This window comes from Papilio xuthus, unplaced genomic scaffold (genome assembly GCF_000836235.2).
Source record: "Papilio xuthus unplaced genomic scaffold, Pxut_1.1 DF828037.1, whole genome shotgun sequence".
Taxonomy (NCBI): domain Eukaryota; kingdom Metazoa; phylum Arthropoda; class Insecta; order Lepidoptera; family Papilionidae; genus Papilio; species Papilio xuthus.
The window spans coordinates 683,020-701,987 of record NW_013530612.1 but is presented as its reverse complement, the minus strand read 5'-3'; the positions used below and the strand labels follow the sequence as shown (position 1 = coordinate 701,987).

At 36.0% G+C, this 18,968-nt stretch overlaps 2 protein-coding genes across 6 annotated transcripts in view; one reads left to right on the top strand and one right to left on the bottom strand.

Moving 5' to 3' along the window:
* The window catches only part of LOC106114694 (zinc finger protein 37), a 27,233-nt gene extending 19,384 nt beyond the window's left edge, over positions 1 to 7,849 (top strand). For both annotated transcript variants that reach the window (XM_013307993.1, XM_013307992.1), the window contains exons 10-19: positions 349 to 423; positions 963 to 1,054; positions 1,438 to 1,543; positions 2,009 to 2,098; positions 4,018 to 4,147; positions 4,683 to 4,931; positions 5,381 to 5,515; positions 6,046 to 6,161; positions 6,651 to 6,847; positions 7,613 to 7,849. In XM_013307993.1, coding sequence (XP_013163447.1) covers positions 349 to 423; positions 963 to 1,054; positions 1,438 to 1,543; positions 2,009 to 2,098; positions 4,018 to 4,147; positions 4,683 to 4,931; positions 5,381 to 5,515; positions 6,046 to 6,161; positions 6,651 to 6,847; positions 7,613 to 7,690 — 1,268 coding nt within the window. In that variant the 3' untranslated portion in view covers positions 7,691 to 7,849. The remainder of the gene's footprint in view (positions 1 to 348; positions 424 to 962; positions 1,055 to 1,437; positions 1,544 to 2,008; positions 2,099 to 4,017; positions 4,148 to 4,682; positions 4,932 to 5,380; positions 5,516 to 6,045; positions 6,162 to 6,650; positions 6,848 to 7,612) is intronic.
* A 7,098-nt stretch (positions 7,850 to 14,947) lies between these two features.
* The window catches only part of LOC106114736 (polyadenylate-binding protein RBP45), a 138,511-nt gene continuing 134,490 nt past the window's right edge, over positions 14,948 to 18,968 (bottom strand). For all 4 annotated transcript variants that reach the window (XM_013308049.1, XM_013308050.1, XM_013308052.1 and 1 more), the window contains 4 exons: positions 18,700 to 18,829; positions 16,650 to 16,834; positions 16,314 to 16,464; positions 14,948 to 15,982 (listed from right to left, as the gene is read on the bottom strand). In XM_013308049.1, coding sequence (XP_013163503.1) covers positions 15,941 to 15,982; positions 16,314 to 16,464; positions 16,650 to 16,834; positions 18,700 to 18,829 — 508 coding nt within the window. In that variant the 3' untranslated portion in view covers positions 14,948 to 15,940. The remainder of the gene's footprint in view (positions 15,983 to 16,313; positions 16,465 to 16,649; positions 16,835 to 18,699; positions 18,830 to 18,968) is intronic.

The following is an 18,968-nucleotide window of genomic DNA, read 5'->3' as shown; positions in this document are numbered from 1 at the left end:
CCCCCCCCCCGGGGGCGCTTAGTATGCATAAAGCATTTCCTTCTGAAAAAAAAAGATACCTTCTAACAAACATACAAACATTCGCATTTATAATATTAGTAAGATTAGTTATAATTTTTCATGTATGGATGGATGTTTCTTATAATGTATCTCCAGAATAGCTGAACAGATCTTGATGAAACTTGTCATACATATAGAACATAGTCTGGAAGAACACATAGGCTAATTAAGGTTTTTTTTAATACAGCATGGACGAAGTCACAGGCGACAGTTAGTTATATAAATCTTTGGATATTTAGATTTTATGTCCAGTGGAAACTAACCTTTAATTTATGTTTTTAATTCCAGAGATACGTGTAAGAAGCAATTTGATGCCCAACTCTGAACCAATTCCCGTGGACAGTGATGATGAACCGGATCTAGGTGAGAGACATGACTAATACCTTCCTTAAAGGCCGGCAACGCATCTGCGGTTCCTCTGGCGTTGCGGATGTCCATGGACGTCGGATCAAATAATATTAGGAGATTCGTTGCTCGTTTACCCCATTCTCCTATATAAAAAAAATATGTAGGTAGACAGAGATCTAGCTTAAACACTGACCTTTATTAATGGACCGGCTATACACATAGTTTTTTGTGCTGATTTGATTTTTGACAAATTTGTAGCTGTACCATAGATTCTTACTAATAATATGCATAAAATTAAAAAGCACATTTTTAATTTGAGAGAAAATTTCCTAAATTCTAAAGTTGCTTGAAGCTAAAAAAATGTAAGAATTGGATAACCGTTGGAGTAGACCAGTTCTTGAGTGGAGATTAAGTCGGCAAACGTAGCGGGAGAAGAGCTGGACGAGAGTGGTCGAGGATCGTGCTTAGTGCCATAAGAGAGGCCTATGTCCAGCAGTGGACTAATATAGGCTGATGATGATGATGAAGAGTTCAGTTTCTTTTTTTTGTCACAGGTTCTCCGAGTCAGGCGTCAGATTCCTTGAGTTTGGATGAAAATCTACGCGCTTTGCGTCACATACATGAAAAATATGCCAACATTGATAAGGTAAATACAAACTTTTATATTTTTACGGTTTTTTTTACCCTTTTAAAATACAAAAGTCAACCCAATACTGCCTTAGACCCCTTAAAATGACTTTAAACCTTCCAAAAACAGTGTCAAACTCTCGAAGAACGTTCATAAGACACTCATAACAATCTTAAGCTTTTCAAAAGGATCATAATCCCCTAAGATAGTATCAAGACCACCAAAAATCATCTCCTAAAACCCCCAAAATAATCTCAGACCCCCAAAAGGATCAGAATCCCCTAAAACCGTATCAGGACCCCCAAAAATTTTCTCCCAAGACCCCCAAACAATCTCAGACCTCTCAAAACAATTTCAAGACCCCCAGAAAAGACTGAAGCCCCATAACCCTTGTATTCCAGGACGACATGTACGAGGCGCACCTGCTCGCTGCCAACTTCAAGAAGCCCGCCACTGACGGCGCCAGACCTCATGATGACGACGTCCTCTCTGTCAGGAGCTCGGAAGGTGACGTACATACATACATGCATATATTTATGAAAGAAACTAGCTGTTGCCTGCGACTCCGTCCCCAAATAATTAAAAAAAATAAGAAGTGTTCTATATGTATGACAAATTTCATCGAGATCTGTTCAGCCGTTCTAAAGATACCTTCAAACAAACATACATCTAAACATTCGCATTTATAATATTAGTGAGACTAGTCTGGAAGAACAGATAGGTTATTATTAATTTAGATTTTTTATTAATTCCGTGCGGACAAAGTCGCGGTCTACGGCTAGTGTATATAATTGAAGTCGGAGCATATTAGCATTTCTAACGTCTGGTCATGTTTTTTGAGGCACCCCCTTTTTTAGTTTTAGGGGAAATATTCCAAAGATTAGGGTATCTTTGTACCACAAACGTCATTTTATGCCCTCTGCCCAGGGCGGTTCCCCCACTACGGCCCACCCTAACGCCCCAGTGTTGCAGGTTGCGCGTCAGTGAAGGAGGTGGAGACGAGAGCTGTGAAGGTGGAGGACAGCTCCAACTCTGACTCCGACACCACCTCATCCGGATCCTGTGAGTTCTCAACACATACTCCCCTGTTTATTTTTATATATATAATACTTCTGTGAGTGTGTATGTCACTGAACTTCTCTCAAACGACTGGAGCGATTTTGATGAAATTTTTTGTGTGTGTTCAAGGGGATCTAGGAATGGTTTAGATTCACAATTTTGTTCGCTGGACAATGTTTTTTTAATTAATTTTAAATTTATTAGTAGTCGTTGATTTTAGAATGTTTTACATTGGATCCGACAGACGGCGCTACCATCGCATTGTCAAATTGTCAGACAATGTCTGTCGGGTCCGCTAGTCTTTAAATAAAATTAGTGTCTGTATGTCACTTGTCGAACATATTTTTATGTTTGACAAGTGACAGACTTGCCGAGCCAGTTGACACGTGTTGTCACGTACTTTTGACAGGTACAGTTGTCAAAAACGTACAAGCGATGTTGCCGTTCGAATAAAATAATTTTTCTTACTAATATTATAAATGCGAATGTTTAGATGGATGTGATGTGGATGGACATGTTATAGGATACGTTTTTTTTTATTCTTAAACTGACAAATTCTCTAACAACCAAATACTTATTTACATACAGACATTCCAATTTTATTAAATATATATATATATATATATATATATATATAAAAAAGATTTTATCGAAGTGAAATTGCAGATTTAATTTTTTATCGATATTAGTTGAAATGTTGCTATATGAAAAAAGACGTGTCCCAAAATGTTACGTACATAGGAAGGGGGATGATAGGGGTGGTCACAAGGGTCACCAGAAAAATTAAATAAAAATTCCCCTCTGGGTATTAAAAAAAATAAATGGCAGTTTTTTAAAAACTTAAAAATTTTACACCTTCTGAGGCAATTTTGTAACCGATGACCTACAAATATTGCTATATTTAAGAAAAAGCTATTATGTTATCGTCAATAACCCTTTATCAATATGAAATAAAAAAAAAACAATACAACTAACAAAGATTTTAAAGAAAAATCAAATCACCTGTATGGTTTCGTTCTTTAAAAGATAATTTATTTACATGCAGCAAGAGAAGAAAGATTAAGTGATGGTGAGTTACTAGTAATTAACAATTAATTCGACGTAATTTTTTTTTGTAGCAAAAAACTGTTTTTTTTAGGAAAGTCATACTTACGTAATTTTCTCTAAACTAGTTTAGTAGATTTTTATTTATTTTGTAACTCTGGACACCATTGACTTGGTTAAGTAAATTGATTTTAATATAGTGACGTTGTTAAGCGCTAATAACCTAATAGTTCAGGGTACGGATATACGATCACGAGGTCGTGGGTTTGAATCCTGCAATTCGACTATTAGAAACCATAACACAAGCCTAGAGCTTAGTTGGAATGTTTAAAGAAATATTAGTAAATTTACAAAAATCTGTTAATATTTTTATAAACAAAAAAAATATATTTCCTAAAAGTATTTAATATCATTTTCTTTACTTTTTTTTATATCATAAGGTGGCAAACTAGCGAGCGGCCAACTGAAATCGCTGAAATAGCGAAGTGACCGTTGCCCATAGACATACGCAATTGCATATGCGTTGCCTACCTTTAATCGACGGAATAGAGGATGCACATAAAGAAAATATTTTCTCTTTTCATGCATTCTCTCGTCCGGAAAGTCCACTTACACTTCCCATCCTTTACTTATAAGAAAAAAGGTGGGAAGGGAAAGAGGACTAAATTAGGTCTCCGACACGCACACTCATCAGACTGTAGTTGGAATTACTTCGCACTTGAGGCGTGTCTTCTGTGTGCTCGTGGTATTTCACTGAGCGAGGACAATTCCTGCGAACATGTTCAAGCGGGCTCTACCACTGTTAAAACATAGACAAAGTCATCTGCAACTTTTATCTGTTGAATATCACATATAACAATGTACTCCATGTATTACAGGCAGCTCATCATCAGGCAGCAGTTCCTCCTCCAGCTCGGGCTCCTCCAGCTCCTCCGACAGCTCCGACAGCGAGTCTGACGCAGAATTCCCCCCGCAGCCCCCCGCACTGCACGCCGCACAAGATGACAGGTGATACCATGACACACACTTCTCCTAATTAATTAAAAAAAAACATAATTATTAGTCTATGTGTTCTTCCAGACTATGTTCTATATGTATGACAAATATCATCAAGATCTGTTACTTGTAACAAACATACATCTAAACATTCGCATTTATAATATTAGTACGATATAAGAGACTCGATGGCTCAAGGGTTAAAACAGTTGACTTGTCTGCAGGTCCTGTATTCGAATCCCGTCACGTATCAATGTGTTACATTTATCATATCTTGTTACTATGAAGGAAAACATCGTGATGCTGCACATATGTGAGAAAGTCAAAGATGAAGTCTTGCACTGGACCAGCATTCACTATCACATACTCTCACTTAGGGTACACTCTGCATTACAAAATGATGGATGATATATTGTTTTTTTTTTCACAAACACCCTGACATGAGCATCAAATGAAAAGATTTGACTAATAAAATAATGAAGTAGGTTATTTTTTTTATATCATTTGACATCCAAGTGTGTTAATTTATGACGTACATTGTCCACAGATCATTTGGGGCATGGTCTAGTTACAGCGGTGCGCAGACGCACTCCGGCTCAGATTCTAACAGCGAGGACGAAGTGGAGGCGGGGCCTGGGGGAGCGAGCGCGGGAGCGGGGGCGGGGCCGGTGACGCAGGGGGCGGGGCCTGAGCCACGACCAGAGGATGAAATCAGCGAATCAGAGAACGAGTCAGCGGATAAGAGCTTCCAATGTTATATATGTAGGAAGTGGTATTCAACACGGGTTACACTCAAGTAAGTTAGAGTTTTATATATTATAATATTCGCCGAAATGGCGAAATGACTGACCTACAGATATCCGCAATTGACGCGTTGCTTACCTTTCATCGCCGGAGAAAATATTTCCCCTTCCTACGCGTCCACTCCTCTGTAATTGCGCCTGGAAATGAACTACTATAGCTCAATGGTGAATTTGCAAAAGTAAAGATCTGTTGTTCTGATGATTCTATATTTGGCAAAGACAAAAGATAAAATAAAATGATGTCAGAAAAAGCAAAAAAAAAATAACAAAAAGGTCCAAAATTGCACTGACAACTTAACCGCGGGGTCAGTGTAGAATGTACGTATGTTGATTTGAAGGTATCGCCACAGCGTTTGTATGGATTTAGCTGAAATTAATCATAAATATAGAACATAGTCTGGAAGAACACATAGACTAATAAGTTTTTTTGATATACCCACAGAATACACAGACGCGTACATCAGAACCGTGGCGGCGGTGGCGGTGGCGGGAGGTCGCGCGCGCGCTGCTCGGAGCGCTACGAGTGTGACTGCTGCTCAGAGACCTTCAGCCGACGTGACAAGTTGCGCGAACACAAGTCAGTATACACCCATATACCACGGTATACTGTGGTCTACTGCGATCTACTGTGGTCTACTACGGTATACTCAGTAGACCGACAGTAATGGATGTGTAGATTGTTTTATATTTGTATACATCTTTCTGGGAACTCTAGGAAAATAGATTTATGTTCGGTCTACTCAGTAGATCATTTATAGATATTTAGGTTAAAAATGTAACAAAAGTGGTCTACTAAGTAGCCAGCCAAGTAAGTAAGACAGCCTTTTAGCGATCTTCTACGATCATCATCAGCTCACTTTATATCCCCACTGAGTGTGTCAGAGTCTACCCTAAGTGAGAGTATGTGATAGTGAATGCTGGTCCAGTGCAATACTTCACACATAACTTTCTCAGATATGTGCAGCATCACGATGTTTTCCTTCACTGTAACAACATACGATAAATGTACATATGTAAATGAAACACATTCATACATGACTTGATTCCTTGAGAACCTGCAGACAAGTCAAGTAACCCCAGAGTGAAAAGACTTTGTCATATTATCAGGGCGGAGGCACATCGCGGCAGTATGACTGTGCGCTGTGAAGTTTGTCGCAAGTGCTTCGAGGATGAGGCTGAGTTGGCGGCGCATGATGCCGGACATACGGCGGATGAGCGAGCAGGTAACGTACATACAACATTCACATCTGAATGAGGGAACACTGCCCTTTTCTTCACTAGATGACAATACTATCGAGAGTAGGACTAAATATAACACAGATTATACTAAAAATACTTCTTACTTATATTATTAATGCGAATGTTTGGATGGATGGATGTTTGTTAGAAGGTATCTCCAAACGGCTGCATGAATCTTGCTGAAATTTGTCATACATGCAGAACATGACTAGAAGAACACATAGACTACTAATGACGTTTTTTTTTAATTCAGCGCGGACGGAGTTGCGAGCGACAGCTAGTATATAAATGGATAGACTGGCTTGGAAATTACAGCTTTTTCTTGGATCCGATTTAAACACGCCTGTTAATGTTACGTGACAGTTAATTCTATCTATATTAATGTATTATAAGCGCCAAAATGGCGAATATCGAATAGGCTCGAAATGCCATGTCTTATAGCCCTGAATGTAATAAATAAACTTATGTTGTAGGTCGTTGCGACATGTGCGGCGCTCAGTTCCCGCGCTACGAGCAGCTGGCGCGTCACCGGCAGTGCGCGCACGGCGCCCTCCCCCCGCACATGCCGCACGCGTGCACTCAGTGCGGCAAGCGCTTCTCGCACGCCCACTCCCTCACACGACACATGCACAACCACGCCAAGCAGCTCTACCGCTGCGTCGTCTGCAAGGTGACATGCCATGACAAGACATGACACAACATGACTAGATATAATATGATACGACATGACTAGACATTATACTCCACGACATAACTAGACATGATTCGACATAATATGCCACGACATGACTGGACATGATCCGACATAATATGACACGACATGACTAGACATGATTGGACATAATATGACACGACATGACTAGACATGATTCGACATAATATGACACGACGTGACTTGACATGATTCGACATAATATGACACGACATGACTAGACATGATTCGACATAATATGACACGACGTGACTTGACATGATTCGACATAATATGACACGACGTGACTTGACATGATTCGACATAATATGACACGACGTGACTTGACATGATTCGACATAATATGACACGACATGACTAGACATGTTTCGACATAATATGACACGACATGACTAGACATGATTCGACATAAAATGACACGAAATGAGTCGACATGACACTACACGACCACGATATGGCCCTTGACTTACTATAAGTCATGACATCACTACATTTCAAGTTATGAAATGACGAAACACGAGTAAGAAAACACATCTGGAAAGCGGATGTCTATAGTAAGCAGTTCCTTCGCTGTTTTGGCGAAAATAGGTGGTCGTTTGCTCATTCGCAACATTGTAATATAAAAAAGAAACGAAAATTCTTGAATGACGCAACTTAACACAAGGCAATACGAAAAAGCATCAAGTAATATTTTAACAATAATATTATATTATCTTATTCCAGGCGTCATTTGCACGAGCGGATCAATTAGCGCAACATCTGAACAGTCATCTCGCGAACTACAAGCGTATGAAGCCGTAATACACGTCGCGACACCTCGACGTAACGGTGACGACACGGCCGCGACACGGGCACGACACGCGGCGGCCGCGCACAGGGACAAGGGGCGAGTGCAAGCAATGGATTTATCTATGGACACAACACACAATATTATATTATATTATTATAGAGTTTTATTTATGTAACGTCGTTTTATTTTGTAAATAATGTAGTGGATGTTGCCCGCGACTCTGTCCGCGCTCGATCCAAAAAAAGCTTTAATAGATCTTGGACAAATTTCAGTGACATCCATGCAGACCTATATCCATACATTCGCAACTATATATATTAGATCAGTTTTTTTTTTATATTTTGTGTCCGATAATTAAAATTACTGCCATCTATTTTTAATATACTAAAACACTAGTGCTGCTTCTTGTCAATAGATGGCGCTAACACAATGTGCGACATCTAGTGGCGAAAAGAAGAAATAATGAAACGAATGAAAAATCATTTATGGTCTTTCATGGTGAATCTAGTTTAACGTATTCTGGTAAGTTTTGGGTCTAGTGTAATATTTAGTAAAGGTGAAATAAATAAAACGCCTTGTTTTAATTTATTTTTTATTTTTCATATTCTTACAGACTATATCATATGTATGTTTAATAACTATATTAAATGCTATAGGTAGGTACAGGGTATATCGTTTTATTCCTATGCAATATTTTCATTTCATTGATAACCTTTTTTTAGTTTAAAATATGGTCAAAATAACATTCATAATGATGTTAGTTTTGGAAGGTAACAAACGAATATATACGAGTAAAATATTCGTATATCGTTCTTTGCTAAATAGCAATATTTAATCGATATTTCCCTCCAAAACTTGACATTAACAAAAACAAGCTTACAAAAACAAAAATTCAACAAATAAAAATCAACAGACAAGCGAGATTCTTACATTTTTAATCTTAAAACACTATTTCGATTACGACTAATTTCCACTAAATATGCGAGTATCCGAACTCAAAAATAAAATCCAAAATAATATCCGAACGGGGTTAAAAATAAATAAAATGACAAATTCACTCGATCAAGTTAGAAGATATAGATTAAAAATAATTCTCAAATGTCATCACCAGCTAAATATGAAATCTTAAATATATCACACGTCAATGTCATATACCAAGTAAAGGGATAGTTATAGAAAATACAAAAAGGGGGAAATTACGATAAAATCACTAACACTTTCTGGTCTTTGTTAAGTTCGTAACATCACATTATTATTTATAAAATAAAAGCTCAGATCTTCTAAACAGCGTGCGTTGTGGTTAGAAATCAATAGATGGCGCTGAATTGGTACGCGGCCTAACTACGACTACGTGTTGACAACATTTATGGACGGTAGAAAAAAGGAATGGGACATAAAGAGTCTACGTGACATGTGAGATGATATCATATAATACGACAAATTTATTTGACCCGGTGAACTAAAGTTTCTGATTAAACTCTGAACTAATCCAGATAGCAGCGCATCATCTTGCCAAATAGATTTATCGCAATATATTCGAACTGTCAAAACGTCAACGATAACATTTCAATTTTGACAGCACATAATGTACCACTGATGCAGCGATTGAAAAAAAGACAAGAATTTAATTTTTTAAATATCTAAAGTCCCGTTTCACAATGTCCAAGTAAAGAACTGGATAACTTAACTGACACAATTCCTTAGGTCATAAGATATCTTAATAGGCACCGAACGCCTTATCTTTGGAAGATTTCCCCTGAACACAAAAAAGGGGGTGATGCATGGCGCTGGAAATGCTCAAATCTGCTCTGTCATTTAGACTGTGAAACGCCAACAACGACTTCATTTGTCAAATAAATTCTACGTAACTTATTCTTGACCTGGATATTGTAAAACAAGTCCAATGCATTGTGAAAGTATTTAAAATATGTCGTGTGTTTACATATTTGTGTTACATTTACATTATGTACGAACAAATTACGTCTCGTACATAACAAAATAAATGAAAAATTACATACAAACTAGCGGTACAAGAAATCAAACAACTACACACCACTATTGAATAATTATTGCTGAGTTACGACAATCTTCGATATGAAAATTAAACTCTGTTAGTACCCAAAAGAAATAATGGCAGACAGGCGATTCTGGCGATCTCTTGTAGGAGGCCAAGATGTACTTTGGATCGCTGTGCTAGCGGAGTAAGTGACTAGGATTTTTTTTACTAAAACTTCCAACTAAATCTAGGCTTGTAGGATATCTTTCAACAGAATGTAGAAATTAGAACAAAAACTATATGCGTTTTAACTTCAATCAAGATACTTTTATTTACCTGATTTTTGTTAACTTTCTTTAAATAAAGTTCATCATTGTTGTTATTTATTATTAAATTTTACAAATTTATATTAACGATATTTAGTAACGCGCAAAAATGACACAAAATGACATGATATATTCCTATAAGTTGCCTAATATAAGTTGTAACACAAAATTGTTGTGTTACAAAAAATCCAATTTTCATATCGAAGATAGCTACAGTATTACAAAGATATTTTTTTTTTCATCTACAAAATAAAAAGGACAACATCGACTATATGTAGAGTCAAACACGAAAATCGTATAATATTCTATACATTTACTAAAGAAACGGTGAATCTACACTGTCATTTACCTGTATCATACTGCTATCCTTTCACTCCCTTAGGAATAAACAGAGATAGCTATATACAAGTCTGCGTTGACTATTGACACATGTCATCTCACACATTTTCTTTGAAAAAGACAGAGACAGCATGTCTCAATACGCAATGCAGTCAACTAGGGTTGTCACGAAAGTCGGAACTTCGCATGATCGGAACTTTTGCATGGAATTTTATTTATTTTACAGTAGTAACAGTTATTGTTTTTACAATACGAGACATAAATCAATCGTTTTTTTTAGTATGTCATAAATACGTAATATTTTCTTAGTATTTTTTTGTCCGCCTGCGATTTCGTTAGCCTCCGTTACAACCTCAGTTTGAAACAGTCAGTGTAATTCACTACAAAAACTATAAGACACCATCAAATTGTGACACAAATTTTATAATTTTCAAAAAATATTTTTATTCTCGTGTACAAAAACAAGGTTCTCTTTGCCTTACGAGCACGCGTCACGGTTAACCGTCTTAGTGCCAAGGCGTGCGATGGCGCGCCTGCGAAGTGCCAGATGCGCGGTAGCGACTGACGCGTCAGTGTGTTTTTGAGTTCCGCTAGCGGCAGTCGTGTGCGTCAGACGAGTAATTTTAAAATTGAAAATTTAAAAATGTTTACAAATGTTACACATTATTTTCTATTACTCCAAAATTTTACAAAAAAGACGGTAATTTATTGGCATTTTTTCACATATATTACGAAAAAATGTATGGCACTAAGACGGTTAAAATTACAAAAACATCAAAAGTTCTAGCATCTTTCTAAAACAAAGGAAACACTACGAGATTTTATAAAAAAAACATAAAAACTGAGTAATTTCACAAAACAACAAACCCACTTCAATACGAAATCTATATATATATATATAAGATAGTCGTGTTAGTTACACTATTTGTAATTCAAGAACGGCTTTACCGATATGACTGAAAATTGTTGTGGAGGTAGCTTAGAGCCAGGAGACGGACATAGGATACTATTTTTTATTTTTTAATTTATGCCTTGAAGAGCTGCTTTTTATTTTACTTATGGATGGATGGGTGTTTGAAGATATCTCTAGAACAGCTAAACGGATCTCGATTAAATTTGGCATACGTATAGAACATAGTCTGAAAGAACACATAGGCTACACTAATTAAGTTTTTTATATATCCACGCGTACGGAGTCGCGGGCGATAGCTAGTTTAACTAAAACTTAAAGACAGATATTTTGTCTTCACTAAAATCCGTGGACATCACCACAATTATGTGTTTTCACTGACGAAACATATCAAGAAACATATTCCTTCACAGTGCGTAATAGTGTTTTTGAGTTAAGATGCCGACACATTAATTGGAATTGTTAAAATGGGTTTGTTATTTTATGAACAATCTAATTTGTCACACGACTAACTAGTCTAGTATTTCATGGCCCTGAATATGTAACGTAATTTTGTTATTTTCAGTTATTAAATTAAATTAAATTACAATTGAATATTATATGTTACAAAAGTTCATTAAAATTTGTAACATTCGATATTTAAAATGGTTTTGTTCATTTTAATTGATGAGAAATTGAAATATTATTTATTTTTACTTTTAATTAGTGTGTCAATAAACAATTTTGATGCCACAATATCGACTTCGGCTGTCTTTATAATAGTAAAATAACCAGTAATAGTCGGTAATGTTAGACAGTTTTAGATAGAGCGAACTGACGGCGCACTGTGGACGCCCTCTGCCCCACTACGGGGACATATGACTCTAAGTCAACTGCTTTCGTTACAAAGTCAAATGTCAGATGTAGTGAGGGGACATACGTCGACATTTTAGCAAGGCTAGTGCGCCAGTACACCGGCCCTGTGTCGGATTTTCTTCGTAACAGTATAATTTAGTTATAAATCATATTTTTGGTTAAAAGTTTAAGTTTGAGATTGAATATTCAAGGCCATAAAACTAAATTTAGAATCACTCTTAGAGGATTATTCGCTAATTCTGAACAATTGGTGTTATATTTATCAGTTAGACATTATGTACTTAGAGAGACGCTACTAAAGAAAACAAATAAATATCTTTGGCACGCGATGTCCTACAAATGGTACATTCAAAACACTTTGTAGCTAGATATTTCAGATTCAAATAGGTCTAGATAATAATTCAATTGACTTTGGAGCTATTCAATATTCTGATAGGTCTAGATAATAATTCAATTATATACACAGTGAAAATACCAATTATAAGATGCTTCATATAATTTAGTTGAAAAAAAAACTTAAAAAATATGATTGTGTATAAATTATGATATATCGATTAGTTTGTTATTTAAAAGAATTACTGTTTTTGTACGTATTTCTCACGGCTTGATACAGTAATATCTTTAAAAAAATTAGAGATATGTTAGACTTTGTCATGCTACAAATAGAGATAAATTTGTAACACAATTGTTTTTGAAAGTTTCATCTCAACTGAAATTACACGCTTATAGAAAAGCGAGGATAAAAGTGTTTCAAGTGTATCGTTTGGAGCACTCTACGATATCTATATGTAAAAAAACTTTAAAATGATTTTTTTAAAAGTTCGAATTTTTTTTTTATCATCAATAAGGCATTTTCATTGGAATCATGTATAGATAGAAAAATTACAATCCACCCTCACAACGATCCTATACACTTTACAATAAAGATTTAAATATAATATTGGTGTTATACTTTGGGACTTAAAATTAAACGATATCTTTTATACATACATATATCATGGATAGAAATAAAAAAAAAAGAAAACGTACGATAAAAAAGAAAAATCCACTAAAAAATTCAATAGCCTACCTATCTAAAAGACATGTAATAATGTTCTGCACAATAATTTCTTGTATATATAGTCTATAATTAAATTTTAATATATCTTGCACTTTACCTAGCTAAAATATTATACGACCATTTTACAATGGTCATTCTCATCGTCTTAGCCCAGCGTCATAGCTTAAGACAGCAAAGCTGTTTACACCTTAAAATCTAACTGTTAACCATATGTATAGATGAAGGAAGATCAGCTTTGGGTGATGGCATCGACTTACGAAACACGGACTAAAATATTCGATTAGACAATCGTTTGATTACCAAACGAAATAAGTCGATCGTTTGAATATTACCAAACGGTATTCGATTTGTAACATGAAGCTAAAGCGCTTCTGTTTTCTCTACATAGATGAGTTTACCTCTCTATAAAACAAAACCATTTATATCCTTGGTGCCCACCCGTGGCTGTTTGCGGCTATCATCTAAATGGGTTATATATTTAACTTAGTGTTTATCCTATGTCAAGCGATTATAGGCATTACAGTGTAATAATAATCATCCTAATATCTAGCATCATTATATGTCGACTATAACTAAATTTGTCTATCTAAAACTCCATCGTTATATTATTTTTGTGATATTCCTCAATTCTGTGGGAGGTCGTACCTCGTAATGCTTGTTTTTAATTATTCACACAACAAATAAAAGTGTAACTTCACCTTATCATTACCACAATCAATGGATACACTTATATTATGTGAATAACATTAAAAGCAAGCTATCCTTCGATTGACTGGATCAAAATTGACTTAACAACTCGTTACTTAGCTGAAATCATGTTATGTATTATTATATATTTGTTAAATATAAATATCCTTATTAATAATTTCTAGCGATATGTCTCATAAGTTATTTATCTACATGCCACAAAATAAATAAATCGCTAAAGAGAAATAAATAATCTACGACAGACAAACAGATAATTTCGTTTTTTTTAAATATAACGTATAAAATACATCGTTTACAAAATATTATATAGAGCAATAGAGACGAACGCGGTTATATGCGTTGTCATTAAAAAGTTTCAAAAAAGACTGTCGAGAGCGACTCCATTATACTTACATTAAACATGTAACCTTCTCATTAGCCACGCTTTGAATAAACAGCAACCGATCCTTAGCACACAGTTTGTGCAACCATCGACAACGTTACAATCCATTTAAAATTATAATCAACAATGTTACATTCCATTTAAAATAATCTCCAAGTGTCACATTCAATAGAAGACAACTTTGAATGTAACATTAAAAATAAAGAACATTGAAAACTGTAACATACGTTACAATGTAACATACGTTACGATGTAACATCGAAAGTACATCCAACTGATAGATAATTTGTAACAAAACATTAGAACACACGCACACATACACATTCGTATTTCGACTAGCTACAGTAAAAGATTAAATGCTCCTTAGTATCTATGCAATAAATATTTTTTCTTTTCACTTATACAATAAATAAATCTAATATTTTTCTACGTTTCGGTATTTTATTTCCACGAAGATTTTTTTAAGTGTTCTTTAACATTAAGACACAACCATTTTTTTTAATATAACAGTTAGTTAATAAGTGATTCATGATTTTTTTTTTTACTATTTTTTAATATATCTTACGGTTTTGAATTTGGCATTGTCTTTCGGAACAAAAAACGAAAGAAAAAACTCAAAAAGAGAGATGTAGAGAAACTAAAATATTGACTAGATATTTTGTATAGCATTATTCATTTAATCGTATGTAACCTTTAAATATTTTTAAATCCTATTCATTTACACTCGTACCTAGCAATCTCTTTGGATATAAAATTGTCTTATAAAACATCTCACTCGCTGAAACCTGCGCTCGCTAATGTCGCCTACTAAACATGTCTCCAAAAATCTACAATTTTCCCACTAAATCTTATCCTAACTCTTGTGCTAACAGATGACTTTGGTTCCTTATCACCGCTCAATCAATTTCTTTCCCCAATATTCATTCTCATTTATTATCATTCCGTTTCTTTTACCAATATCAGTATTTACTAATATTATCTTAATATTATATATCCATAATCTTAAATCGAATTATATATTTTCTAAAAGTTATTTTTTTTTGTAATAATAGCATTTCAATGCTCTTCAAGCGGTAGAAATAATTGTTTCAAATAACTGACTCACATTTTACTTCTTTCTGTAAAGATTTGTGACCAACTGGTCATCTTGGCTTATATATTCGTCTCCGCTGATATCCAAAACCCGCCCAAAGATGTACCTTCACCAAAATTAATTCATAAAACAAACGATTCAAATTAACCAATCAACATTATCGACCTAATCCACAATTTCTTCTTTCAACCAATTTAATTTTAAATTGATCAGATAAAAAAAAATGTTACAATTTTTAATGGTTTGAAATTCGACTTGAAATTTTAATGATAAGTTCATTAAAATGTATTTTTATATTGGATATTACTGAATAACTTCCTAACCACTAACATTATGCCTTAATTTAAATTAAAAAAAATCTCACATCAAAATGACTAGAACAAAAATGAACACTACAGCAAAATAATTGGCAATAGCCAGAAGAAAGCATTGAAGAATAAAACTGGAACAAGTGAAGAAGTTGGTTCAGAAGAGTAGTAAGGTTGGTACAGAAGAGGTCAGTAAGGTACAGAGTAGAGTGGGACATGAGGGGGCTTCAAATCCACTCCTTGTGCAGACAGCAGCAGGCGGGCTCGGGCGGCTGGCGTTGTCCTCACACCAGGAGGCTCGGGGCCAGCCACTCATCCTCACCGATCTAATACCAAATAATTATTACTAAAGTTAAACTTCTATGACGGAGGTTCGTCATTTTGTTATAACAAAGAAGGTACACTAAATTCCAATCCAAATTCTTATGAATAGGGAAACTGAAAATATTTCTGGTGACATACATAACTGTATGTTAGCTACCCATATTACCTTACTATTATAACTCCACTTCATCTCAAATTTTAATAAAATAACAAAATAATATATATCAAAATAGCAACCATGTATGGAATTTGATGCTACTGATAATTTAATATTGGTTTTAGATAGAAACGAATACGTTATAGTACTTGACGCTTGAGTTGACGGATACTTACGGGTTGCACTTGGAAGTGTTGCACTGGATAGTGGAGGACCTGCGGCGGCTGGGACATGGCCGCCACGCCGCCCACACCACCTACACCCCCAACGCCGCCCACTCCGCCTACGCCGCCACCCAGAGCCCACGGCAGCTGCACACCTCCCATACTGTAACCGTACGCGATTAATCAGCTCATTAGATGCTCACCGAGGTGCTCGAATTATATCCTGAATTAGAGACATCACTGAGTCAGCGTCATTGACTATGATATAAGAATACATTTGCCAAAATTTAGTTCTCACTGGAATGATAAAAAAGTTATTGAACGTAACATACAAACAAATAACCATACCCCATATACTGCTGCTGATATCCTGCAAACTGTCCGGCGTAGGAATATCCCTGCACGCCTTGTACACCCTGCACCCCCTGCAGGAACCCTCCGAGCTGCTGGGGGTACGTGTTGTACCAGTACGAGGCGGGAGGCACACCACCCGCCGTGTACGCGCCGAACGGACTGTATGCTGTACCTCCCAGCTGTAACATGTAACGTTACTTCATTAAATTATGTAACATTAGTAATGTTCCATAACGACGGATTGTAACATGATTGTCGTATCACGTCTTATCACGATACGATGTTATGTCAATTAATAAGTCAAGTTCCTGCAGAATATAAGATATAATGTAACATGATTAGTCAAGTCACTACAGAGTCAAGAAATGACTATAGTGACTTAATGACAAATGTTAATTCACATTCCGCCATGATCTTTAAGGTTAGGTTTGAATATTATCTACTATCAAACTCACTTCCTAATATTATAAATGCGAATGTTTAGATGGATGTTGTTTTGATGGTATCTCCATAACTGCTGAACAGATCTCTATGAAATTTGTCATACATATAGAACATAGTCTGGAAGAACACATAGGCTACTAATTAAGTTTTTACCACGCGAACGTAGTGAAGGCGACAGCTAGTCTGTCTATACACTTGGTCATACGCTCTGGCGTCTTTTCCTACCCGAATATCAATAGTTAGTGGTATAATTCTGCTTCCTTAGTAACTATTAACCCCTTTATTGATGGGTTATTTGTTTTTAAGCATCTTCGTTAATTATTAATTCCAAAGTTAATTATTAAACTGTTAAGTTCTATTCTTGTATATTAATTAAATTCCATCAAAACATCTTCTGTATTTTTTTTTATATCATAAGGTGGTAAACGAGCGAGCGGCCACCTGAAATCGCTGAAATAGCGAAGTGACCGTTGCCCATAGACATACGCAATTGTATATGCGTTGCCTACCTTTAATCGACGGAGGAGAGGATGCACAGAATGAAAACATTTTCCCCTTCCATGCATCCTCTCATCCGGAAAGTCCACTTCCACTTCCCATCCCTTTCCTTATGCGAAACAGGGTGGGAAGGGAAAGTGGATTAAATTAGGCCTCCGGGACGCACACTCATCAGACGAAACGCGGAATTGCTTCCACTTGACGTCTGTCTTCTGTGTGGTCGTGGTATATCACCGGGCGAGCCGGGACAATTCGTGCGAAGATGTTAAAGCGGGCTCTACCACTGTTAAAGTTAAGTCTGTATAAGTTAAAATAATTATATATTCTCTTTAGTAAAGATTTAGTTCTGTTTCCATTAGAATTTGCATCTGAAAGAAAGTACTCGAAGACGCTAAGGCCAATTTGCATGTATTTAGTATTTAGTTACGTAAATTTACTCGTATAGTGAGATATCATTTAGGTTGTTAATTTAAATTATCAATTTGTTTTCTCTCTTACTAATATTACTAGCTGTCGCCCGCGACTTCGTCCGCGCGGGATTAAAAATAGATGTTGGCCGATCAGACCTACTCAATATGCTCACAAAATTTCATGAGAATCGGTCAAGCCGTTTCGGAGGAGTATGGGAACGAAAATTGTCACACGAGAATTTTATATATAAGATAACACTAGCTGTTGCCTGTGACTCCGTCCGCGCGGAATTAGAAACTTAATTAGTAGTCTGTCTTCCAGACTATGTTCTATATGTATGACAAATTACATCTAGATCCGTTCAGCTGTTCCGAAGATACCTTCAAACAAATATCTATCCATCCAAACATTCGCATTTATAATATAAGTAAAATTTCATAAATAAATTATAATTTTAAATTCTGCGTTCTGTCTGATGAGTGTGTGTACCGGAGGCCTTATTTTTAGTCCTCGTTCCTTATAAGGAAAGGACTGGAAGGCGAAGTAAAGGGAAATATTCTCTTTCTGTGTCCCCTTCTCCGTCGATTAAAGGTAGGCAACGCATCTGCAATTGTAAATGTCTTTAAGCAGCGATCGCTGCTTCATTTTGGTGAATTAAGATGGCTATTGGCGATATTAAAAAGTGGTGTACCTGTCCCTGCGCTTGCGCATTGTTAGGGTCTCCAGATTCCTTGCCCCAGGAGCATTTGACGAGCTGACCGTTGACATCAGTATTGTGAACGGCCACTATAGCGTGAGTGGCGCTTTCTTTCGTTGAGAATCTGAAAGTGAATTCAATGTTAGATCAATATTACGCCAAAGACCTTAGTTTTTTTTAAATTAAACAAGCCAGATCTTGTCTACTATCCCAGCTGATGTTAAGTGATGATGAGCCTATTCACAGTACTCTTGAAGGCCTCA